At 38.0% G+C, this 27,570-nt stretch overlaps 1 protein-coding gene across 4 annotated transcripts in view; it reads right to left on the bottom strand.

Moving 5' to 3' along the window:
• GRM7 (glutamate metabotropic receptor 7) overlaps window positions 1-27,570 on the bottom strand; it is a 933,157-nt gene that overhangs the window by 411,859 nt on the left and 493,728 nt on the right. For all 4 annotated transcript variants that reach the window (XM_037019391.2, XM_037019392.2, XM_073230966.1 and 1 more), the window contains exon 4: window positions 20,611-20,765. In XM_037019391.2, the coding sequence (XP_036875286.1) occupies window positions 20,611-20,765 (155 nt within the window). The remainder of the gene's footprint in view (window positions 1-20,610; window positions 20,766-27,570) is intronic.

Below are 27,570 nucleotides of genomic sequence, written 5' to 3'. Positions count from 1 at the left end.
TTTAATTTGCATTTTTCTGATAACTAGCGATGTGGAGCATCTTTTCATGTGTCTGTTGGCCATCTGAATTTCTTCTTTGGAGAACTGTCTGTTCAGCTCCTCTGTCCATTTTTTAATTGGATTATTTGTTTTTGTTTGTTGAGGTGCATGAGCTCTTTATATATTTTGGATGTCAACCCTTTATTGGATCTGTCATTTATGAATATATTCTCCCATACTGTAGGGTACCTTTCTGTTTTATTGATGGTGTCCTTGGCTGTACAGAAGCTTTTCAGCTTAATATAGTCCCACTTGTTCATTTTTGCTTTTGTTTCCCTTGCCCGGGGAGATATGTTTATGAAGAAGTCGCTCATGTTTATGTCCAAGAGATTTTTGCCTATGTTTTTTTCTAAGAGTTTTATGGTTTCATGACTTACATTCAGGTCTTTGATCCATTTTGAACTTACTTTTGTATATGGGGTTAGACAATGGTCCAGTTTCATTCTCTTACATGTAGCTGTCTAGTTTTGCCAGCACCATCTGTTGAAGACACTGTCATGTCCCCATTGTATGTCCATGGCTCCCTTATCATATATTAATTGATCTTATATGTTTGGGTTAATATCTGGAGTCTCTATTCTGTTCCACTGGTCTGTGGCTCCGTTCTTGTGCCAGTATCAAACTCTTGATTACTATGGCTTTGTAGTAGAGATTGAAGTTGGGGAGTGAGATCCCCCCCCATTTTATTCTTCCTTCTCAGGATTGCTTTGGCTATTCAGGGTCTTTGGTGTTTCCATATGAATTTTTGAACTATTTGTTCTAGTTTGTTGAAGAATGTTGTTGGAACTTTGATAGGGATTGCATCAAATCTGTATATTGCTTTGGGCAGGATGGCCATTTTGACGATATTAATTCTTCCTAGCCAGGAGCATGGGATGAGTTTCCATTTGTTAGTGTCCCCTTTAATTTCTCTTAAGAGTTCTTATAGTTTTCAGGGTATAGGTCTTTCACTTCCTTGGTAAGGTTTATTCCTAAGTATTTTATTCTTTTTGATGCAATTGTTAATGGAATTGTTTTCCTGATTTCTCTTCCTATTAGTTCATTGTTAGTGTATAGGAAAGCCACAGATTTCTCTGTGTTAATTTTGTATCCTGCAACTTTGCTGTATTCCGATATCAGTTCTAGTAGTTTTGGAGTGGAGTCTTTAGGGTTTTTTATGTACAATATCATGTCATCTGCAAATAGTGACAGTTTAACTTCTTCTTTACCAATTTGGATTGGTTGTATTTCTTTGTTTTGTGTAATTGCCGTGGCTAGGACCTCCAGTACTATGTTGAATAACAGTGGGGAGAGTGGGTATCCCTGTCTTGTTACCGATCTCAGAGGAAAAGCTTTTAGCTTCGCTCTGTTCAGTATGATGTTGGCTGTGGGCTTATCATATATGGCCTTTAGTATGTTGAGGTACTTGCCCTCTATGCCCATTTTGTTGAGAGTTTTTATCATGAATGGATGTTGAATTTTGTTGAATGCTTTTTCAGCATCTATGGAGATGATCATGTGGTTTTTATCTTTCTTTTTGTTTACCACATACTTCTTTTTTAAGTAACTATTTATGCAACTAATTTCAAGGGAATGCTACTTTTATTTCACAATTGACTATGCTTTTAATATTCTTATTTTTTTTCCTGGAATCAAATACAAATTTTATACAGGCCATTCATGCTGATAGTGACATATGGAGGCAAGATATAACTTAACTATAGGACAAGTTACCAACATTGGCATGAACAATGTTGATAGTTGAAATAATCAGTTCAAGAAAAGAGTTTTTTTTAGAATCCCATGCTACTCCAAAGGGTAAGTGCCAACATGCTGTTTCACTTAGCGTATGTATAAGAATTTCCATAAATCTTTTTAAAAATGTCAGATAGAAAATTGTAATGCCCAATTTATTCCTAAAAAGCAGATTTCCTGAGGTTAGAATAAATTAGTATTCCAAATGATAGTGTCAGAGTGACTGGCTTTTGGCAGACTGGTATTTGATTAAAGAAACAAACAAACACAACTGCCACAAACCCAAGAGTGTTTAACTATGTAAAATAGGAATCAGAAAAGAGAAATTTGTCCCACTAGATTTGTTGTGTTAAAACAGAAGAAACTATAGCAGAGAGATCAGAAATAGCTAAAATATTATCTGTTTCCTAAGGAAGAACATTATGTGATTAATTACTCTTCTTTTTGGGACTGGTCAAAGGTTGTTTTCTATATTCATCAAATTCACCAAAGAATTGAACTCCCTACTTAACATATATTGCTATATATATATATATATATATATATATATATATATATGCACACAAGTCATGAGACAACTGAATTTATATGTACAACTACAAATAGAAATCTCATCTAAATTTAAAACCTGTTACTATCATCACTAATCTCAGAACCTCATGAATTCTAAAATACTTGTATGATAACTCAAGCTAGAGCATAAATAATCTGTTTTAATACTGCCTGAATTGCATAGCCTTATCTTTCTTCATTCTCTGACTTTCTCTTCGATCCATACATTGTTTTTCCCTGTGACTTTGACTGCATCAAAAGCTCATCAAGGGGCTCCGGGATAGTGAGGCATAAAACGATGGAAAGAAGCACTAGGATACATTGTTAAAATGGTACATTAGCTAGAAAATGTGCAAGAATATGAATTTACCCAGTAAAATATTCAAAAAGTAATAAAAGATAACAGGGATATTTGTGTCTTAATACAATCTTTCTGCTTGAAATTGAAATGCCAGAAATTACATTGACAGGGCTCCATAAAACAAATGTTGATGGTGTGTCAATGGATAGACACAGTGTGGTATATTCATACAATGAAATATTACATACTGATAAGAAGAAGCTACCATTATATGCAATAGTTAGGGCACATTTCTGAAACATTCTGTGGAGTGAAGAAAGCACAGACAGAGTATGATTCTATACATACATAAGATTCTAGGAAGTTCAGAGGCGAAATGACCCACTGGGAGATAAACAAATCTTTCTATTTATACTAAGTGAAAGAGAAGACAACATTAATCTCTTTGAGGATGGGAGGATTAGTGACAGGAAATGGGACCAAGAGAATTTATCTGATATGATGGAAATACTCTATGTCTGCATTTATGTGGTGGCTACCTTGCTGTATATATAAGCAAAAAGTCAGTGAGTAGCGCATTTAAGATTTACACATTCTAGTCTCTTCAAATTATATTCCAATAAAATGTTTAAAAATAAAGCTAGAAAAGAAAAAGGAACAGAATACAAAGATAAATAGTATTTTAAAGCAAGAAAATGCATCTGAAGAACGCATCTAAAAAATGTGTATTACACATTAGTTTTGTTTTTTCTTTCAGTCATAGTAAGTTAAGGAAGTGGTTGGCTTTTGTGTAAAATCTACGAGCAGTTTCAGCAGGCTGGAGCTAAATACTTTTAAAAAGCAAGTCAAGCCTGGGACCTTTTGCTCTGCGATAGGCATTCTGGTTCTCTCAGGATAAATACTAGTGTCTAGAAATCTGAGACAGTCTGACCTCTACCTTGTTATCAAATCCTAGAACCAATGTCCCAAAGATTCAGCTTGGTCCATTCTCCTACAGGTCCTCAAGAAAGCATGCCCAAGGGTGGTTTATGATTTGCCTTTACCAATCTCTCCGTCAGTCAATGGAATTCCTTCATACTTTGTCAGTTTGTTTTAACATGTTGACATACAATTTGCTACTTCTGTTCTCACTGAATGGAACCCCTCCATCCCTTATTTACTAGGTCAACTACTATTCATTCTTTTATGATTAGGTCTCCTGTCACCTACTTTATTTGGTTGGTGCCCTACACCAATTGCTGTTCACAAACCCCCTGAAGTATCTGTTACCACAATCCATCATCTTGCATTATGATGTCTGACTCTCCAAATACACCATGAGTTCTTTTAATACAAGGATGAACCTTCTCTCTTACCCCTAGAGCCTATCAGAATTTCTGGGCGGCACTCAACTAAGGTTTGTTGAAGATATGTTAAATTGAGGGACTTCAAAATACTGCACAGGTCAGCATCACTCTATAGCTTGTGCCAAAACCACCTTAAATTCAATAAGACAAACTGGTGTTCTCTCTGAATTGTGAATTATAAGAATAAACAGCAATTTTAGCAACATTAAAGAAACTGAACATTGGAGGTTGGGGAAGTAATTTTCTAAGTCAAATTACAAATAGCACAGCCAATTTAGTGCTTAGGAAACACTGCAAAACATCCCTTTTGCAATTGACTAAGAAAAAACAGTTGCTATTTAAAGTTAGAAGGTCATTTTAACATTAACATTCCAATTACCCTAATATCATACACCTATTATCATGAATACACTGGGCCTGAAAACCCCCCACTTTGATTTATGGGGTTCCTTTACCCCTCCCTTATCCAAAGGAGGAGAAATTAACAAGCATCTATTTTTTGTTAAGAACATTAAAGAAGACCCTTCAACCTCCCAATTTTTATAAATGATTTTTCTTCTTGCCATCCATTTGGCTAACTGGACGGCCCCTTAAATTCTCAGCACTGCTTTGCTTTCATAACCAGCCCTGTGTGTAATAGTTTCAAGTGCTTCTGTCTTAGTGTTCACACTCAATCCCAACTAATGAGGCTTTCTCACTATACTAGGTGCATGAGCACAGCCCACAGCAGGGTCTGTGGGATTCACACGTGACCTGCTGCTGGCAAAGGAGGGACGCCTTAGCCTCAGTCTTCATTTAAGTGTCTTCTTCCAGGCAAAGTACCAAGACAAAGCTCTCCCACATGGTGAAAACAGATAAACGTGGCGTCCTTTCCCTTGTGATAAGGAAATAAAAAGCTATTGTTCTGAAAACAGGTTTTCGACTGGTCGATTTCAAGGTTTTCAAAGTGTTAAGGTATTTGTGAGTTTTTCCCTCCTCTTCACTCAATTTGTACATTTCTTTATTTCAGCTTCAGATTTTATATTTCACTTCTCCCTGGTTCCCTTTCTTGCTTTTCTTTTTTTTTTCAACTCTCCTCTGATAATTTCAGTTTTCTATCTGTTCTCTACATAAATAAAACCAAGATGGGTATTTTCAATTTTTTTTACCAACTATTTTGTGCCTGTTCCCAGAACTTTGCTGTACTTGTGATTTTATCTCTTTATTGTATCTCGTTCTTCTCAACAGCAACCATTCCAATTCTTTTTGTCTGCATTGCATGCATGCACATACACACGTTTCCATATGCCAAAAATATAAGTAAGTACATCTGTATGAAACACATGCCTAGAAGTAAACTCATCATGCTGTTAAGACCTTAAGTACCTGCCTTATTATGTTACTCTAAGGCTTTTGTTCTATCTGTAAGTCAGGGCATGACCTCACATGCAAAAATAGCTCCATATTCTGGAGGCAGGATTACTTGTCATATGTATGTATCCCCTTTTGCCATTTCAATGGCATATCCTTTGAAGATACTCTAAAGATCTGGGTGACCATTTATCTTCCTGCCTTGAGATTCATGGTATGAAAAGTTGATGAGAAGTTGGTGGCAGTTTTAGGGGCTGAAATTTATTACCTACAGACACATTCTCCCAATACTCTATTAAACCTCCTTCAATCAGGCTTTGGCACACACCACTCAAGTGTAGTAATTTGTAACAAAAAAAAAAAATCAACAATGAACTCTATCCACACACTGACAAGTCGAACAGTCAATTCTCAGAACTTCTGCCTGAGTAGATTTTGATGAAGGTCATGAAATCCCTCCACTCTGAGACATTTTCTTGACCTGGTTGCCAAGAAACCATACACATGCCATTCTTTTCCTTCCTCAGTGGTCAATCTAGTTTCTCTGCTTCCCAGCTTAATGTTGGAATGTTCTAGCAATCACTCTTCAATCCCCTATTATTCTCCATAATACGTCTTTAAAAGCAATTAATGACTCCATGCAATTAAAATTTGTTTCCAGAAGACTCTTAAATTCCACATTCATATGACTAATTGCCTGCTTCATAACTCTTCTTCATTGTTGAATAAGTATCTCCAATTCAATATATTAAAATTTGACATTTTTCTTTGTTCCCCTTAAAACCTATTCACTGACAGCTTTCCCCATCTCAACTGATACAATTCCACCTCTCTAGTTGCTCAAGTAAATAATTTTGCATCATTCTTGACTTACCATTTTTTTTTTTTGTCCAACATACTATTGGTTTTCTTTCGAATTGTATTTTAAATCCAAACACTTTTCATTGCCTCCACTGTTACCACCCTGGGTCACCTTACCATCATCCCTCACTTGTTTTATTGTAATAGCATCGTACTAGTCTCCTAGACTCCATCTGTGTTCCTTGTATTCTATATTCAACCTACCAGCCAGCATTATCCTTTTAATAGGTAGAATGGATCATGCTATTCCTGTGCTCAGGCCCTGCCAAGGTCTTCTGCTTTATTCATAAAAAATGGCCAAGTCTTTACAGTGACCTGCAAGGTCCTATGTGATCTGATCCTCCCATTATCTCTTGACTTCATCTCCTTATTTCTCACCCTGCTCCAACCCTAGCTAACTCCTTGCTGCACACCTCCACCAGGCCTGCTCTCCTGCTCTAGGACCCCAGGCACTGTTTCCTACCCTCATTATACCTGGATAAATACCTGGATTGTCCCTTCACTTCTGATCATTTGTCACCTTCTCATTAAGCCTACCCTGAGTACTCTATTAAAACTGCAACACCCCCATTACCACTGAGATTGCCGTTACCTTGCTCTACATTTTCTTTCTTTATAACATTTGCCAAGTGTGATGGCAGCAAAATGGCAGAGTAGGCACTTCCAACTCCTGTTTCTCCACAGAAATACCAACCAAGCAGAAACTGTCAAAACCAACTTTGTCAGCACTCTGGGAAACAGTAAAAGCTTACAGCAACCAAGTGCATGCTGAAAAAATGCAACTTGACAATGGAAGTAAGATTTGTGGCATTTGAATTTGCTTTTGTTCCACCCACTCCCTATCTCAATGGCAGTCTTGAAGACCTGAAGACCACAGCCTGTATGCCTATAGGGTGAGACCCTATTACTTAGATCTGGGCCAGAGCAGAGCAAACCTTATTAAGAAAGTATTATGTTTCTCAATTATACCTTCCTAGGAACTACCTGAAGGATTAAAACAATACACTTATCTCTGTTTGGCTTAACGGGGAACTCAATCAAGGTGGAAAAAAGCTTTGTTCATAAGCATTAGAAGGTGAATGAAAAACTCACAGCCATTTGGAGCAAAAGACTATGATTAAACATTCAACAGGCAACATAAGCCTGGGAGAAAAATCTGAAAAAAAAAAAAGGTTCTTTGGGAAACAAGGACATTGAAAAATACCTATGTACACTGGAAATTTTAGAAAGCCACATATATATCCAGGGCAGAATGGGTATTGAAAGAAGACCTAAGGAGACCCTAAGCTCTTGTCTGTGGCTAATCTCCAGGCTCAAGCCTAAAGTGAAGGCTAGGACAGAATCTTGAAAGGTCTGGCTAAGTACTGAAAGAGTGCCCCAGAACTGAGCCCAGTACACAAAGACTGAGTGACACATCCTGATTGTACCCCTGTCAAATTTTATATGTTGAAGTCCTAACCCCAAGTACCTCAAATGTGACCTTATTCTGAAACAGGGTCATTACAGATGTAATAAGTTGAGGTTTTTCAGGTGAGCCCAGATCCAATATGACTGACATCCTTATGCAGAGGGAATGTTTGGGACACAGTGACAGAGAGAGCGCCCTGGGGTAATATCACGTGAAGATGGAGGCAAGCCAAGGAATGCCAAAGATTCCCAGAAAATCAGAAGCTGGACAAAAGGCATGGAACAGACTTTCTTCAACAACTTTCAGAAGGAACAACCCTGCCACCACCTTGACCTTGGCCTTCTAGCCTCCAGAACTGTAAAACAATACATTTCTGTTGCTTAAGCCTCTTAATATCTGTAGGACTTTGTTATGGCAGCCCTAACAAACTAATTCACTGTGAATGTGAAAGGTTTTTTTTTTTATTTTTTTTAATTTGAATTCCTGGCATTTAAGGAAATCTCTGTCAAAACATTAGCTGAAAACAAGCTAACAGAGCAGGCACTTCAGTGACCACACATGACAAGGAATATAGTCTTTTTAAGTTTGAAGAAGTCACTAAACAAACCAAAAATGCAGCCTTCAATAATCAAGAACATCAACATTAGGAATCTTATTTCAGAGTTACCACATTGCAATTTTCAAATTTCCAATTTTCAACAACAAAATTACAAAGCATACAAATAAGTAGGAAAATACAGCCCATTCAAAGAAAGAAGAAAATAAAAAGACAGAAACCATCCCTAAAGAAGCACAGACAGACTTTAGATCAAGTGTCTTAAATGAGTAAAGAAACCATAGGCAAAGAACTGAAGGAAACCAGGAGAACAATGCATAAACAAAATGAGAATATCAATGAAGACATAGAATTTATACCATTTAACACCTGCTAATATTATTTCCTTATTTATTGTGCCTGCTGATTATTTTCTGTTTCCCTCTGCTACAGCAACATCTTCATCAAGATGGCAAGGATCTTTATTTTCTGGCTCCTGGCACATAGTAAGTGCCTGAAAGACAGTAGACAGTCAACATTTGTTAACTGACTGATAAAGAATGGTCTCTTTTATATCCAGCAGCCCCTAATCTATAGTTCTGTGATATGAAGAAATGTTAATGGTGATATCATAACAGTGAAAACTATTTTGGAGTGCATAAAAGAAAGGGAGAATATATGTTTATAAAATTACATTTCCTAAATGTGAAGATTCAAGGAGGAAAGTTGCTGGTGACAGTTGGATAAACAGTCTATAATCCTGAGCATATATCACACATACAATCAGTTCTCAGTTTGGTGAAGATCGCTCAACAGTCATGATTTATTTTAAGGAAGGAATCTATAAAGTGTGGGATGTGCTAATTGAATGTAACCATCAAATCATATTACCAGTGTCATATATCCTAGGCCTGAAAAATGTCACTTACACATTCTGTTTTTTTTCAATCAAAATTAAAACTAGGTTATCAATACTTATGCACTTCTAACTTCATTACAGAAGGATATTTGTTTGAAATATTAAATCACGGTTTCTCTTTTTAAATTTTGTTGTCAATCAATGTACCATAGTTGTACTGATTTCACAATCGAAAGATTCCCTAGCTTACATTTTTCCTTCAAGGGAAGCCTTGCATGGATATCTTCCTATAATTTTAAATTATTATGAGAAGTCTTGTGAAGTAGCTTCACTATAATGAAATTTAACAAAATGATATTATCTAGAGTGATAAATGTAGAAATACATAGTGAATCTTTCTTGAAGCTATCTGAACATTCATTATACAGTAATATGATTTACCTTATAGACTACATATTTTTAAAGGATTATATCTTCAAAAAGCCTACAGCCATAGTTAATGGTGAGAAACTCAAAGCTTTCCCAGTAAGATAAGTTACAAGTCAAGGGCATTCCCTTGCACTACTCCTTTTCAACGTCATAGTGGAAGTCTTTGCTAATGCAATAAAGCGAGAAAAGCAATTATGTTATACAGAATGGGAAGGAAGACATAAAACTGTCCTTCTTTGCAGATGGTATGATCATCTATGCAGAAAAACTGAAAGAATCTACAAAAACAACAATAAACTCCAAGAACTAATAACTGACTATAACAAGTTTGAAGAGTACAAGATTAGTATATAGAAGTAAATTGCTTTCTTATATATCAGGAATTAAAAAGCAGAGTATAAAAATAAAACTATAGTAACATTCCCTCTCAGTTTACAAGGGCTGTCCTAAGAAATAGAGCTGGCTTGAGAGGACAATTTAATTAAAAAAAAAATAATAATAACAACATTTATATTATCACCATGAAAATGAAATAGTTTCATACAAATTTAATAAAATATGTACTATATGAGGAAAACTATAAAACTCTGATGAATGAAATCAAAGAACTAAATAAATAAGGTAGATATAAAGACTCAATATTGTCAAAATGCCTCTTCTCAACATGATCTATAGATGCAACCCCAATCAAAATCCCAGCAAATTATTTTATGGATATTGGTAAACTGATTCTAAAATTTATATGGAAAGAAAAAGACTCAGAAAACCCAAAACAATACTGAAGGAGATCAAAGTTGGAGGACTAACTCTTCTTAACTTTAAAACTTAGTATAAAGCTAGAGTGATCAAGACAATGTGGTATCTGTGAAATGATACACAAAAGAACAGTGGAACAGACTAGCCTACAAATAGACCCTCATAAATACAGTTAACTGTTCTTTGACAAAGGAGCAAGGGCAGTATTATGGAATAAATATATTCACTTTAGTAAATGGTGCTGGAACAATGGGACACCCACATACAAAAATTAAATCTGGATATAAACCTCACACCTGTCACAAAAGTCAACTCGAAATAGATCATAGATCTACATTGTAAAAGAGAAAACTATAAAACTCTGAGGAGATAACATAGAAAGGGATCTATATTCCCATGGGTATGGTGATGCATTTCTTAGGTACAACATGAAAGTTACAGTCTATGAAAAGAAAAAAAACACAAAAGCTGGACTTCATTAAAAATAAAAAGTTCAGCTCTGTGAAAGACAATATCAAGAGAATTAGAACACAAGCCACAGAATGGGAGAAAATATTTGCAAAAGATACATCTGAAGAAAGACTGCCATCCAAAATACATAAGGAACCCTTGAAACTCAAGAATAACAAAAAAATATGATTTAAAAAATGGTCCAAAGACCTTAACAGACACCTCACCAAATAATACATACAAATGCCAAATAAGCACATGAGAAAACGTCTACATCATATATAATCAGGGAAATGCAAATGAAAGCAAGAGTGTTATACTACTCTTAGAAGGGCAGAACTATAGAAAACCGACACCACCAAATGCAGTGCAGGATGTGGAGCAACAGGAACTCATTCATTGCTGGAGGGAATGTAAAATGGTACAGCCACTTTGGGAAAGAGTTGGGCAGTTTCTTACAAAACTAAACATAGTCTTAACATACAGTCCAACAATCATGCTTCTTGGTATTTACCCAAAAGAGTTGAAAACTTATGTATATAGCAGCTCTATTCATAACTGCCAAAACTTGGAAGCAACCAAGATATTCTTCAGTAGTTGAATGGATAAGTAATCTGTGGTCCACCCAGACAATGGAATATTATTTAGCATTAAAAAGAAATGCACTATGAAGTCATGAAAAGATAAGGAGGAAACTTAAAATACATATTACTAAGTGAAAGAAGCAAATCTGAAAAGGCTATGTACTATATGATCCCAACAATATGATATTCTAGAAATGACAAAACTATGGAGGCAATAAAAAAGATCTGTCACTGTTGGAGGAGGCGGGGTAAACAGGCGGAACACAGAGGAAATTTAGGGCAGTGAAAGTACTCTGTATGATATTATTAAGCTGAATATTTGTTATTATGCATTTGTCCAAACTTGTAGAATTTTCACCCCCAAAAGTGACACCTAAGGTAAACTATGAACTTTGGGTGGTTATCATGGGTCAGTATAGGTTTATTCTCTGTAAAAAATGCACCACTCTGGTGAGTAATATTGATAATGGGGGCAGGTAGGCATGTGTGGGGCAGGGGGTATTTAGGAAATCTGTGTACCTCCCTCCCAAGTTTGTTGTACACCTAAAACTCCTCTCAGAAAGTCTTTTGAAAAAGCATTATTTTGTAAAGTACATTCCTTCAACAAATATTTTATGGGTGCTGTTATTTTACAGACTTTATTCAAATGCTGGGTATACAGAAATGAATTAGACAGATGTATCAGTAAGGAAACCTTAGGCTGCATGTACCAAAACATCTAGCTTAAAAGGGGCTTAAGGCTAAGGGGTAACTTTTCTCACTTAAAAGGAAATTCTGAGGTGAGTAATTTCAGGATTATTTAATCAATTTAAGCAAGCCATCACAGGCCCAGACTTCTTTAGTCTGACTTCTCTGCTTTTCTTGGTAGCTGACATTCCTCCCCTCGCTCGTCACCTCATTGTCACAGCTCTCTGGGTCCTGTCCTTACGAGACAACATGACAAAAACAAGGAAAGAAGACAGGGGCTCTCTTCTGCATGGGAAGGGTGGCCACAGAGCATAGACCACCTGGGACAGTCACAGATCATGCCCCCTTTTGCTTCTAACGTACCCTGGATTGGATAATAAGTTATAAAGTTGCTCTGCTGACATGCCTCGTCTTTTCAAGGGAGGAAATTATTTCCAAGAAGCTCCCTCAGAAAGTGTGGCCTAAAGGTACCATAGGTTCCCACGGTCAGGACTGAGTCACCTGTTTATGCTCTGAGTGCACGGAAGGTTGGTGAACCCAGCATTTTGCATTCTCAACTTTCATAGCAGGAGGAGGCTTCTGCTGGCCAGTAAGAAGAGGGAGAGAACGCCTTTGGTGTGAACAGTCAAGAGGTGGGTCACTGGGGACAAGCCTGAACTCTCATAGAAGTAACTGGAATTTCCTCAAGCCTCACAGCCTGTGATAATAAAGGATGTCACATTATCTATGCCCACCCAAGCCCCATGGATGCTTTCCTAAGTGGCTCATGCAGAACATCTGTTCAAGGGGGTCACTCACATGTGTTCTCATGAGCAATGCACATATTCCTATTTCTTAGGGATCACTGTGGTCCTTGGGGGCATCTTCTGGGCTTGGTAGCACTTCCATGACTCTGTCAAGCACCATATTTTCCATTGACACTGGAATGCCCTGCTTTGTACTTCTGCCCAAGCTATTCAGAAGTCCAGGGCACAGTAGAGGAGAATGCCACTCTCTTCATGTGCTGCACTGTTAGAATATTCCAGAGGATTGCTACTAGTGACCTAAAAGCTGACAGTTTTTGTCAAATAGAGGTTAAGATTAGGTTCATTGCTACGTGGTTTTCCTTTGTTTTCATGCACAAGTTCCCTCGAAGAGGAAACTTGTTTTGACTTGCTTTGACCAATGAAATGAAGGTACAAATAATGTGCATCCCTTCCAGATAAAAGCATTTAAGAGAAGTGTGTGAACGTGCCCTTCTCTTTCTTTTTGGAAATGCTGCACAGGATCTGTTAATACGGAGGTCCCAAAAGATAGAAATAGCCTAGAAGGCTGAACAAATACGTGGCCAACACCCCTGGAAAATCTAGAGCCACAGCAGTTAATGGGTGGGCAATATTTGTGTTAGTCCCTTGAGAATTTGTCACCACAGTGTAGCTTAATCTGTCTGACTGAGACCCATTTTTCTGTATAGTTTACAGGTTCCCTACAGAAATTATGTATGAATTAATGGGTTCTGGCCTGGGAAAAAGAAAGTTTGTCTCATCCTTCTGACAACTAGAACCTTCTTACTGGGTCAGGCTCACTTGTGGCTCTTCCTGTAGAAGGTACTCTCTCAAGAGTGTGCTCCATTCTCAGTTCTATTTCTGGAGGGTAATCTGACAGTTCATCTGCATTTCTCAGGTGTATCTGAATCCATCACCGAGATTCCACTTCGCATTCCCCTGCTGTCTACAGAGAAAACTGATGATGTGTGACGCTGCTCCACAAGCAGAATAGCCTCGGTAAGCCTGGGAGGATGAGATCAGGACCAAGGCTGACAGAGAGGAAAAGGTAGCATCGCAGGGTATGTGACTTACAGTGGGGCTTGAAGAATATATAGATTTCATGGAAGAGGGATAAAGAAAGGAGAGAAAGGAAGAGAGGGACGCCTGTGTAAAGTAGAGAGCACTTGGAAAGGATGTACTCAAAAAGATAAAAGGTCAAACAGAAGGCCTGGAAGAAGGCTGTCCTAATATCCCCCTGTATTAGTGAAGTCATTTGAGTTGCAAGTTATAGAAACCATTTGAAAGAACCTTTTACTAGGGACAGGAGTCTGTAAGTTTATAAAGATGAGAAGTCCAGACCCAGACTCTGGGCTCAGGAATATCGATTATGTCTCTGGATTTGGTGTCTTCCTCTCCTGCTCTCAGGCCTTCGGAGTTTTCCTGAAGGTGGACTCCTGCAACTCTGAGTTCATACCCTTCCACCTTAGTAAATTCAAGAGAGATATAGTGCCTCCTTCTCAAAGCTGCAGTAAACCTTCAGGGATTACATGGCATAACCACGTCTGCCTTGGGTCATGAGCTAGCTCCAAAACAAGCTTTATTGTGTCCAGGGGTTTGCTATGAGCTCTGTGCCTGATCCTAGAGCTGAGGTTTGAATCTTTCTCCCTTGAACCACGTGCTGACCACAGAGTGTGTGGTTCCCTAGGTGAAATGTGAGGGCTGTAAGGAGAAGAGGGAATGGGTGCTGGGTAGGCAGAAATAATAGATAATCACTCTTGTAATGTTCCTCCTAGAAGGGACCTTAGCTGTAATCTGGTTGAAACCTTTCATTTACAGGTGAAAAAATTAAGTCTTAGAAAGAAAAAGCCCAAATAAAAGTACACTGGCAATTTTATAAGTAAGTATAACTGAAACCCAAAATTGGTCAGTTCATCAAAAGTTTCTACCTTAGCAATGAATCATTAAAAGTACATAAATACATTAGATGTTTTCACTCACAATCCATACACACACAGAGTCACTTGTCAATCTTCTGATACGGGATCAAGGTATGTTTTTGATGAATATGCATCACTTGATTGGCCTCTGTGTCATAATCTTGAAAAAAATGAACTATAACAAATTGCAATTTTTGATCCTTAAAGTGAAGTGAAAACTTATAGGTAGTTGCACAGTAATCCAGGTGCAATGTTTTCCTAGTGTTTATTATTTCCTTCCAAAATGTACTGTTGTCTTGCCCACAACTAACAGTGACAAACTTCTACCAAATATTTCCAAATAATTCAAATTTATTTTCTTTGAAAGAGCAACTCTCCCTTTTACACTCTCTCTCCATTCACTTCATTATGTAATTTTTAATTACATTAAATAATTATGGTAACACATATGACAGGAGTAAGGGGATTAAGAACAAAATCTAGCTAGTTCTCCATAGGCCAAAATTCAACTGGAGAGACATACTGGAGGCCAGATTGTCAGCTGAATGTTCGGTGTACAGACAATCAAGACAGTTTATTGTGAGCAGAATGGATATTTTCTTGTTGGTCTAAATACTTTCTGGTTAGGAAGTGACTGGTGACTAGTTAAGTGAAGTAAGTTAAGAGAGCATCCACTCAACCAGACAGGAGACTACGTGGCTCAAATTCTAGGACTTGGTGCATACAAAGTAACTCAAAGTGAATTGTTCTCAGATCTCCATAATTAACTCAGTTATGGAGTGTTCTGTTTACATTTCTTACCACTTCGTCAAGGCCAATCATCTCTAGCTGAACCATCACAAGATTAAAAATTAGTTGGTGTTATTCCGCACGCAGATCATCCCCTCACGCTGGGATGTGCTCACCTGCCTTCCTTAGTCCACTCTATTAGGAGATGCAGTACAGTCTGGAAGGGGAGTTCTCACTGGAATGTCTGCTACAAACAGACGCAGCCTCATCTGTACTTCCTACTTTCTGCAGAGTCAGAGCTGAAGCTTTCCTTCAGCATCTGTAACTTTGCAACAAGACACCTAATTGAGCCATCACTCCAGTCCCACACGAGAGGTCTCTCCACATTTGAAAAGGTGGGCAAGATGAACAAAGGAGTCAAGAGGTTCTCCGAAGGAAAGGTGAAGGAAAAGTGCAAAACCACTGCGGAGATGTCCGGTGAATCCTAAATAGGAGAGTTAAGTACATCTTTCTACTAGATGTCTTAGAAAAAAAAGCCAAAGAGAGAAATCATTTTGGATGAGTATTTCTCCATCCTGATAAAACTTCGAAGTCACCTAATATGCAGCTCTTTGCAAATCCAGGTTTTACAGATATACTCAGATACAACAGACAGAGAAGAGGAATTCAGCTTTTCAAAGATGCCCTGAGTGCTAGGTCCTCTAGTAAATGCCCAAGGTATAGAAATACAGATGGCTATCACAGGGAGCCCACAGGCTGCAGCCCCACCTGCGAGATTGAGACGCTAGCTGTGAGAGCTGCCTGCGAGCATGATGAGAATGGCGGGCATTTGCCCATCATATTAAAGGGTGACGGGTACCGAGCACGTTGGGACTGGGAAGCAAGGAGTTTGGTTTTTCAGGGGAATAACGCTCTCTGAGCAAAGCAGGAAGTCGTTTTAAAAGATTAATGACTTGATCTATCTTGAAGAAACATTGTTTTCCAGATCAATAAGAAGTAGGGAATCGGGAAGCCTTGGTAGATTTTAGGTAGGAAAAGGATCTGGTATGAGTAGGTGCCAGGAATCTAGAATTAGAGGAGATTGAGATGCTGACCGGCCTCCATTTCCTCCAAATGTGTATTTTGAATTGCATTGTATCTTGGCTTCTTCTTCCTTTCTGTTTTCATTATTTACAAGCCGGTCTTTAAGAAAATGTTTTTTTTAGTAACTTCCTGATATGTTTTCTTTTTTATATTCTTCGTCAGCTGTCACTGCCACATTAAGAAGGCAACTCCATGAGAGTAGGGACCTGGTCTAGATCGTCACTTGCTGTACCTCGGTGTTTAGGTCAGGACTGATACCCTGGAGAGTTTACAAGCATCTACGGGAGACTCAGCGAAAGAAATTGTCATAATACTGAACGTGCCACGTTCCCACTGCCGTCTTACTATGGCAAGGTTACAGGTTCAAAAGGCACGCGTGTTGCTTAGAAATAGCACTGTGTTTTAAGGCAATATTTTCTTTCTTGGTGTTTTTTCGCACCCAAGAAGACAGTTTGATATGTGTGGAACATTCCAGGCAATCAAGGAAGGCTAAAGTAGAGCATATCTAAATTGAAGCCAGAAATATTTTAGTTCAGCTCTTCATAGCTTTGATCATGGTTTTAGGAAAAAATAAAGAATTAAGTGCAATCTTGAGGTAAGAAGCATGAACTAATGAACTTCTTATGCCAGGTCCAGAACTCTTTTTGTCTCTCCTACATATATGGCAGATTTAATTCAGGAAGCAAGCATTTCTATGGACCCATTGTAAGTCATCAGTAAAAGTCAGAGCCATTATAGTCAGCTCTGACAATCCACCCTTCATTACACTAGCTCCCTAATGTCAATGATTATGGCAGAGATGAGAAGATGCTGGTCCCCGATCCTTGCTGGCTGTAGTTAGAGGACGCCTTGGCCTGCTTACTCTGAGAAGCGGAGCACTTTGGAGGGCATAGAACTCAAGGCTACTTGGGCAGTCAGTGCTGAGGACTTGGGGGCTGGAGAGGATGATGGAGAGTCCTAGTTAATAGGGCCACAGAGGAAAGGAAAATGCCAGGCATCCCTTGGCTCACCAAGCAACGCAGACAAACAAAAATTGACACAAGGGTTTTGGCTCAGGAGCCAGGGGCATGCTGCTGAGTGCCAGAGACATTCCCCAGCTCTCTGAGAGCGCCGGGCACCAGCAGGGCACAGCCAACCTTTCCCCGGCACAGCTCCTGTCATGCTCAATGAAGAGGGGAAATAAAAAACCAACACACCCTTGGCGAGCAAACACAGAGGCCCTCTTTTTTTATAAAAAGAGAATAAATTACACATAGAAGATAAAGAAGGTGAGCACGACTGTCCCAGAGGCAATGTACTTGCTAGCAGTTGGGCTCAGAGTAATTTCTTGTTGATTAGTCATGCAGATACAGAAAAGGCCAGCCAAAAATTCAGATGTTTGCTGGACATGTTTAAAATATGGAGCTAAAGGAAAAAAAAAGCTATTTGGATTATTGGTTGGCTTTTTCTTGTTTACATTTGTAGGTACAGCATTATACAACACAGACACAGGGACATCCTTAGCAGTATTATGAATCTTGGAAGACATTCCACCCCAGTCAAATCCAATGTGGACCATCCACCAAAAAAAGAAAAAAAAAATAGAAGAAAAATTACTTGCCTATATACAATATGCTCAATTTATATTTTCTTTCAAGATACTTCATATTTTAGTTCAGAAACCAAATGCACTTCCTTTTCACTTCCCTGGGAGAACAACACCGTAAATGCCCAGCCACAGTCCTGATGTTTCATCTCCTATTTAAGTGAACAAACCTGGGCTGTCTTTGAAGCAAGGCACATAGACAACGCAGCTAGAAAGAGGCATTTCTAAGCAGCCAGAGGAAAACCTCATGGTTATCTGGGCAGAAATGGAGAGTTTATATGAAGAGTTGTTGCTCCATCACATTCCAATGATTCCAATGATGTTTTTTATTGCCAGCAACATTTTCCCTCCATTTCATTGCTGAGGACCACTTTTTTTTTTTAATTTTTATCTTTTGCTGGCGCAGATTCAGGATGCTGTACTGTGTCTGATTTAATAATTTGTGTATCTCTTTATACAAACAGAAAACATACTTTGTTTCAAGAATTTACAAAACCTCTAAAATACTAAGTAATTTCCTAAAATATCCTGAACTGGAGCGAGTAACCATGGAGGATGGGGCATCCATGTCTCTGTGGCATCTGCAGCCTAAGAGGGGAGCAGCTCAGCAGAGGCCCTGCAGTTTGTGCCTTGGTCTGATTCACTCCCAGCCCTTAAACTTCATCCCTCCAGGACATCACCTGAGTGAGCTCTCTAGCCTCTTCTGATCACATCCCTGTCACATCCTTAGATGCTGCCCAGACTCGCAGAATAAACTATACACTCCTTAGTGTAGTTTTCAAGACCCTTCAGCATCTAACTCTGGCCCACTTCTCAGACACATTCTGTGCTAGGTCCTTAGTGGTCTGTGCCAGGCCGAGTTCTAGGTGCTGGGGGTACAACAGTGCCTAACAGATAAGCTTTCGGAGAGAGACCAGCAACGAGGTCCTGCAGAGGCACGGACATGGAGGATGCTGCAGAAGCCACAGAGAAGCCTCCTGACCCAGAGTTGGCTGGGGTGGAATGGTCACAGATGGCTTCCAAAGAAAATCAGTATCAAAGCAGAGACCCAAAGGATAGAGAAGAGCCAATCATGTCAGCATGAGTGATATTCTAGGAGAGAGAAGAATTTTCCTAGTGGGCAAATGTTTAAATGCATGTAAGCATTTTAGGATTGCTATAACCCAGGATGGTGCTGCAACGTGAATTCTTTGCAGTTAGCCCAATGTGCCCCATCCTTCACTCCTCGGTTCCCCTTGCCTGGGTTGGGAGTAGGGCTTCCTGCCACTCTGTGCCTGATGATCCGTAAGCCGTCATGTTTCACCTCCTCTCAGGAGTCCGCCCCAGCCACATCACCACCCTAGAGAACCTTCCACAGTAGCTCCTTTGTGTGCATGGAGGCCACTCTGCCCTTACACTGTTCCTCATGTGCACAGTCACAGGCTATGTTCTGACACCTTCACTCAGCATTGCATGCCTGGAGGATGAGGGTTTCACCCTCATCTTGCTTTTCCAACTGTGAATACAGAGCAGGGCACACAAGAGATACACAAAATTTGGAGTGAAAAGGGGTCAAGAGAGTTACAACACTCTTTTTATTCTTGCAACCCATCTGCAAATGCATTGGTCTGTGTTGTGAGATAGGCAGTCCGCATGTACTGGGGAATGAAATTAATTCAAAGCCTCCCAGTGAATATATGGGTGGCTCATGGGATCTTTATCTTCCCCTGATAACACAGAACAGCACCACTGTCAGAACCACAACCTGTGTTGTTTAAAAAGGCCTGCAAAGACCTGGCAGCCTTCTGGGGGAGAAAAATTAATTATAAGGGAGAGGAGACAGAATAGAAAGAAATGCAAATATTTGATCTCTTTTTGAGCGAGAGGGATTTTTTTTTTAATGTGTCAATGTTTTAGGGAATCTTTGGAGACCTGGTCCATCAGAAAAAGAACACAAAGCAGAGTACCAGTGGGGGAGTACCTTTTCTTTACAGTGTCTTCTTTTAGATATAACTTCTCTTTTCAAATTAAAGGAGAATGTAAATTGTAATTAGGAACTTTTGTTAGATCAGAAGGACGCCAATACACGCCCTCTCCTCTTTCTGCCTCTCAGAGAATCTTTGTAGCAGTAAGGAAGGCAACAGATAAGAAAGGGGCAGCAATTTAAGAAGGCAAGAGAAAGAGAGAGAAAAGAAGAGACCAGGACGACAAGGTGATGCCTGAGGGAGCGGGTGTGCTGTGTACTCCTGGGCTGGAAGATGCCCCAAGAGGTACTGGGGGAAAGGACCCCTGAAAGTATGTAGCTATGGATGGAATGGATAAATTACAAAGGAAGACATGCTCTAGAAAATGCAGCTTGCTTACACACAGTTGGGTTTTTTCATGTTATTGTCCTAACGTCTTAAAAAGCTCCTGTGGCATGAAGAAAAAAATATGGTAATTGTGATACAATTATGAAAATGCATGATCTCTTCAAAAGGAATATCAAGTAACAGAACAGACCAGATATGTAGACTTACTTGTGTTTCATGGCTATGGGTTTGAAATTATTCTGTATAAGCTGTGTAAAAACACCAAACCGTCAAAGAGACATACGCTTTAGCCACCCTATATAGGGTCAACCACTCTGGTAGTATGTCATGCAGCTGACAAACCCTTACCTTCTACAGTTGCTCGCTTGGGCTGAATGGTGATAGCTCCTTCTGCAATATCTTCATGCTGGTGCAGAGGGTTTCCTTTGGATCCCCAGCTGTCGGATCCCACCCAAAGAAAATGGCCCACTTGGTCAGCTCTTTTGGCTGCTGCAAGGATCTGCCTGTGGAAAGGAACATGAAAAAGTATATTAATGATCAAGAGCAGCCACAAAACATGTACATATTAGGAATGAAACCAAAGGAAAGCAAGCTACTAGTTCTTAAAAAGTAAGTAATAGTGACGAAGTATGGCAGAGGATATATGTCCTTAATATATAAAGAGGTTTTATAAACCAATTAGAAAAAATGATTTAAACAGTTGGAGGAAAATAGGCGAGAATGATGAAAAGTCAAATGATAAAAGGAGTACTGTAAGTGATTGATTAGCTGGAACACATATTCATATACATTAGAGAAAGGGCATTAGTAAATCAGGACAACATCTGAAATTCACTTCTCATACTGGCCAAACTGTTGTGGGTTGTTTTGTGAGTTTTCACATGGGGCTGGAAAAATAACCATTCTAACTCATTGAGGGGAGTGTATGTAATTTCTGGAAAGCAATATATCAATCTAAGTTAAGAGTCTTAAATCAATTATTAAAATGAACAGAACTCACTATAAAGTTGAAAAATTACAACCCATATCTATAAATGAAAAGAGTATATAAGTAACGAGGCAACAAAGGCAAATAAAAGGAATAAAAGGGAAACTAGTTATTCATGAAAAAGTTACTACAATATTTTTCTGAAAGAAGAAGGGGTGGTTAAGAGGTAACTGCATTTGTAGAACAGCAAAAGTACAACTAAAACTCCTGCAGGAGAGGTGTGATGCTTGTGTTTTGGGATGTCTAGGCCCCAGGTACCACATAAGCACATGGCTAAAGAATGGAGGGCCAGTTCAAAGACTGTGTACAAATGGCAAAACCCCAGGTATTCTTTTTCTGCCAAGCAATTAACTGAATGGTAATTTTCTAACAAAAAATTAAGGAATAAGTTCTAATACTGTGAACACCCAAACACCAGAAGGTTGTGCATGAGAGATGGCAAGTTCAGCATAAGAGGAAGGAGGGTAAGTTCACAGGTACCACTAAGAATTAGAATTGCAAAATCCTCTAGGACATTTATATTGTTGTGTGCAGAAACCTGGAAAAAAGGAAATGTCACCCTTAATAAAAGACAAATTTTTCTGGAAAAATCTGAACCATCCCAGAAAAAAATTATATATATATATATACACACACACACACGTAGAAAGATCCTCAAGAGATTAGCTAACTGGATGCCTGACCAGGCCACTTAAAGCCCTATCGGTTGACAAGCCCTGCCTATATACATAGCACTCTTTAGTGTCTTATTCAAATGGGAACTGCCAGAAATTTCCCCTAATTGTAGAAAATCTCTAATGTAAAAAATAAACTAAATAACAAGGAGAAGAAAACTCATGTGGAGTGGAGCAGAGAAAATGTGTGAAAAAGAAAAATTTTACATTTAAAGGAGAATTTTCATATATCTGCAATTAAGAACAAGATAACACAAAAATAGAAACCATAAGAGCTCTTAGTTATTAAAAATATGAAATGTATTAGAAGAGATAAAGAAGAAAGAAAACTATCCACACAGCAAAACAAAAACAAAATGTAGAAAGAACCTACTCAAGAAAAGGTAAATGATTTTAAGTATGAATTCAGGAAGACTTATAACCAACTAATGCAGTTCCAGAAAAAATGTACAGAGAAAATAAGAGTGAAATATTTTTAAAATTTTTTTAATGGAGAAAAAGACAATATATTGAAAATATGAGTTTCCAAATAAAAAAGGTTCAGTTACTGAAATAACAGACAACAAGACACCAAATGTAATATTTCTGGGAAAAATAAGAATATCCTAAAAGCTTTCCAGGGAAGATCAGGACACATGCAGAGAAACTGAAATCAAAATATCACCAGCCTCTCAGGAGAAAAAAATATATTCCCTAAAATGAAAACACAAAAGCAAGCACACATATAAAAGATAATGGATGATAGAGCAATGCCTCCGAAATTCTGGGGAAAAATAATTTTATAATTTAGAATTCTAATATTCAACATACAAAGAATCCGAGTACGAAACAGAATTAGAATGTATGTCTAATAGATCTTATAGACTTCCTATCTAAAATTAGAACCTTAGACTCCCTGCAAGTTGTAAGTCCCATAACTCGTTAGTCACCAGAGTTATTGGCTATAAATCATTTATATGTTAGGTCTGATGTACTTAAAAATAAATATGAGGTCATGCCTTACACTCCCATGTATGGTGTATGGAAGCAGAATAAAAACATTTTTAGGCATGAAACACACAAAAAAGTTTTCCTTAATTTACCATTTATAAGAAGGTTATTGGAGGGCAGGTTCCAGCAAAACCAGGAAATAAACCTTGAATAAAGATGAAAAAGAAAAAAAAATTAATATGATACAGATGAGTCCAGAATGAAACAGAGAGATGGATATTTCAGGAGCAAAATGCCCAGGAAAAAAAACGGAACTCACAGAATATCTTACATATGAACATATGGGAAAAAGTGATAGATTTATGACACTACTGATAAAAATATTAACTATAGCTATGTAAGTAAAGCAATTATCATATTAATGGCTAGAAGAACAAAAAGTTTTACCCAAAAAAATCATATCATAGGAAAACACTTGATGCTATAGTACACAATATTTACACAATCACAATAATGTAAACACTTATTTTTATTAAATGAAAATCTGAAAGAACCATCCTAGGGGCACAGGGGAGATATAAGTGAGCCAAACTCTACCTAACTTAAGAGGAATTAATAGAAAATATTCAAAATTAATAATTCCAAAATTGAAGTAAAGGCACATTATGCAGATAAGACGAGAGGAAAGATGCTTGACACGGTGACTGATAAGGATATGTGTCATGTGCATAGTGCCAGAATTAGTGGAAGGTTAGCTTAGAGAATGAAAATACCTGCTCACAGAGAACAGAGCCAGAGAGGATGGAAGGGATGAGATAGGAGACGAGTGTTTTGCACTAAAAGTGCTTTAGTCCTATGTTATTAATATGTGCATTTATTATCTTCCCAAGAATGAAACACAATCAATTTGTTCTCCTGACCTAGAGATACCACTTCCCCTAATCTATCCAAACAATCAAATGTGCTGTTATAAAAATGTTTGTTCGTTACTGGAGACTACCTCAATGCAGAGCAACAGGGACCTGGTTAAGCAAGTGATAGCGTATCCAAAGGATGACTTAGAGAGCAGTTGAGAATGTACTTAGCTTGATTTCCATCAGGAACTGTTAAAGAAGAAAGTGCAAAAGATTACTGAACTCTTCAATAATGAAAGCTAGCTAAAAATTGCCTGTATATATATATATATATATAAATAAGGACAATATGCAATTCATGGTTAACGTGCTGACGAGGTTGAAGAGAATGAAAAAGTTGATGGGAGTCAAGTAAAATCAGGAAAGAAAGACAAACTGACATAAACACAGAAAGTAGATATTTACTTTGCTATACTTACGTGAACCTGGATTTATTTATTAAGATATATAAGATTAAGCCATTCAAAAATACATATGGTATGAAAACTGAAAAATTGCAAAACTGTAAATTGCAAAAAGTTAGATATAAATTCTATGTAGTCCTGATTCTGTTGGGGACAGTGTACACATGTTTAGAAAAAAATGACAGCAAACGATAAACCAAAATTTTATTAATGGTTATCTCTGAGTGTTGAGGTTGTAAATTTTATAAGAGATTACTTAAAATCATTGTTTGTGATTATTCTCTCTAACCTTTATTTTTTCTAGTTAATTGGGGCAAAGTAAAGTTTAGGGTTCCTTTTATTGAACAGCAACAACAAAAAAACTTTTCCACCTTTTCCAATGAACTTAACAATAGTGATATACTACTTTTATAATCAGAATAAATTGTTTCAGAAAAATAATCCATTCCTGTCTGAAATCCAAATTATCAGTGTTCATGACTGAAATAGCATTTATCTTAGCTTTAAAAATCTAGATATTAATGTAATATTATTGCTACTCTCTGACTTTCTGAGCAAGTATTTGAAGTGGATGTTCTAAGAAATCTCAAAATTTCCCGTCTAGTGTAAATCTTCTGAAAAAAAGAAATAACAGCATTGTGGGATATCAGTTTTCTTCAGGTATCAATGGGTTTAAGATCATGTTTTGGAAGAAACATATGAGTTTAACTTTTATTACTGTGCTTAAGAACTATTACTCTCAATCCTATGCACTGCAGTATACAATAGTAATCAACACACAAACAAACCCCAGGGCAAAAATAGTGAGTGTTGTCACAGAGTGGATCATACACATTCTTACGTCCCAAATTAAAATCTCACACAACTGCCAGTCAAGAGTATTATTATAACCAATTACTCACCATAGGTATTTACAGTAAATCTCTTATGTGCCATGTACAATGTATTTCAAAATAAATACATTTAAGCCATACCTTATCAGTATATTTCATACTTAGAAAATGTGTAAAAATATGTATAATTAAAATTAAGAAAGTAGAATTGAAAAAAAAACTGGACAGAAAAGCATGAGTAATATAATGAAAAGAACTTCTTTTAACACACAAAGTTTGGGAAGAAAAATGCCCTAAGAGCAACATAACCAGTATTTTGTAAGGAAAGAAACAATACATTTAAGGGGTGACCAGAAAGAGGTTCATGGAGAGGGACGTGTTTGAAGTAGACCTTGAAGAACAGATCATTTCAACAGGTAGAGAAAAAGAAGAAACACCATGAGCAGAGGCCATGAGGGATGAGCAATCAGGACCTGGTGGAGGACCAGAGACCTCCAGTTTGAGTATAGAACAGGGTGAGTGGACATGAGGCCCACATGTTCAGAGAGGGCCACAATTTAAAGCATCATGGAGTTCAGGTAGAGAAGGCTGTGCTTAAGTTATTAAACAGTGCACATTATTAGACTGGCGATTTCATTCATTTGTTCGATGCCGCTCAGTGAGCATTCACTGGGTACTGAGTATTGTTATGGGGGCTGGGGACACTAAGGGAAGTCACACGAGGAGTCACCTCTGTCCTAATGGTGCTCACGGCCTAGGAGGAATCCAGACACAAATTAAATGATCACATGATGTAAAATGACATCAGTGACATACACTATGAAGAATTTGCCAAAGCTGCTTTGTTCAGAGAAATCCTCCCTCGGCAGTAACAATGGAGACGGCCCTGGAATGATGAAGTGGGGAAGGGAGAGCATCGCAGGTAGATGGAAGGATCCCTACGAAGACCTAGGCCACGCACGGCCCCTGTGCCTGCAGTCCACAGGATGGGAGGCAGCATGGAATGAAGTAAGACTAGAAAGGCAGGACGAGGCGATATCACCACAAAAGAGCTCAAAAGGATTTTCATCTTACTGATGAGAGAAGTGGGGCTTATCCTAGGAAGCAGGACGGGGCAGGGGGACTTGCTCAAGGTGACAGTGGTTGTTGAAGAAGCAGAAAACCCTCAGGTATCCCATCTTCAGGTTTAATATGCTTTCCATTTTACAGTCCTGTCACCCATGACCAGAGACGATTACTGGGAAGACAGATGGACTCAGAGGCGGAGAGTGGGGTACACATGAAGAGGAGATACTCAAGAGAGAGGCTGGTGAAGACAGCGCAGTAACTCAAGCAGGCTGCGATAGTGGCCTGGTCCTTGGGCTTTATTCTTTGTTAAATATATTTACCTTTAGATTAAATCATATGTTATTTTGAACTATAAGACAAAGAAAGATTTAAAGCCTACAGAGTTCTTACACATCAGTGGAGGTGTAAACTGCAACAACCTTTTTGCAAGACAATATTCAATTGTTTTTTTTTTTTTTTTAAGAAAGGGCACATTCTTTTCCTGGAAACTTCTAGGAATTTATGTTATAAATACTCATGAGATAAACATACAAAATAATACATTTGCCATTCTATATATTGCATTACATTAATATTATATATTCACATATTGTATGTGTATATGAATATTATATATTTGCATATTCATACATTTGCATATAGATTTGTGGAAAAGGAAGTTTTGTGTAGCATTATTTATAACTGCAAAAGTCTGTAATCAAACTTAAATGTTAATCAATAAGGGATCTTTTAGATAAATCAGAGCACACATATTAAATATAATTCAGCCTAGCTATTAAGACTGAATAGATCTGTAGGTAGTGACATTCAGAGACCTTCCAGGATAGAATAGCTAAAGTCCAGCAGGGAGTACAACACGATGTGCACAGAGTATGCTGCCACTGTTAATATGCAGACTGTCTCCAGAGGGAATACATAAGAAACTGGTCATTAGTCATTGCATCTGGAGGGGAGAACTTGGAACTTGTAAGCTAAGGGGCAGGATGAAGGGAACTTTGTATGTTTTTTTTAACTTGGGCTTTTTAAGAGTTTTTCAATTTTTTAAGCAGTTGTAACTACTGTTTATTCTAAAAAGATAAATTAAGATTCTGGACCAAGGTGCTCGTGAGAAAATAAAGCGTGGTATATTTATGTCCTAGAAACATTTCAATGGTCAGCTCCACATGGCTTGGCCTAGAATGCATGGAACAAGTTGAAAAGGGAAGTCATGATTACAGTCAGATTTTTGACTCGAAGGAGGACTGACATAAAGAGAAGAAAAAAGTGGATTGGAGAATGGAGAGGTACAACAAGACTGGTTTTGAACATACTGAGTCTGAAGCAGTAGTACTATTGCAGAATTATAAGACATTTTTCTTTTACATTACAAGGAACCTTTCTTTGGATAAAAGTCTGTTACATTTGGATATTTTTAATAAAAGAACCTTTGAAAGGTCTAGTGGTTTTCTCTTTTTACAAGTAATTGAATACATTTATTTTGCTAATGGGGGTAAATAG

This window comes from Manis javanica, chromosome 3 (genome assembly GCF_040802235.1).
Source record: "Manis javanica isolate MJ-LG chromosome 3, MJ_LKY, whole genome shotgun sequence".
Taxonomy (NCBI): Eukaryota; Metazoa; Chordata; class Mammalia; order Pholidota; family Manidae; genus Manis; species Manis javanica.
The sequence above is the reverse complement of the archived record's forward strand: the minus strand, read 5'-3'. Positions and strand labels throughout refer to the sequence as shown.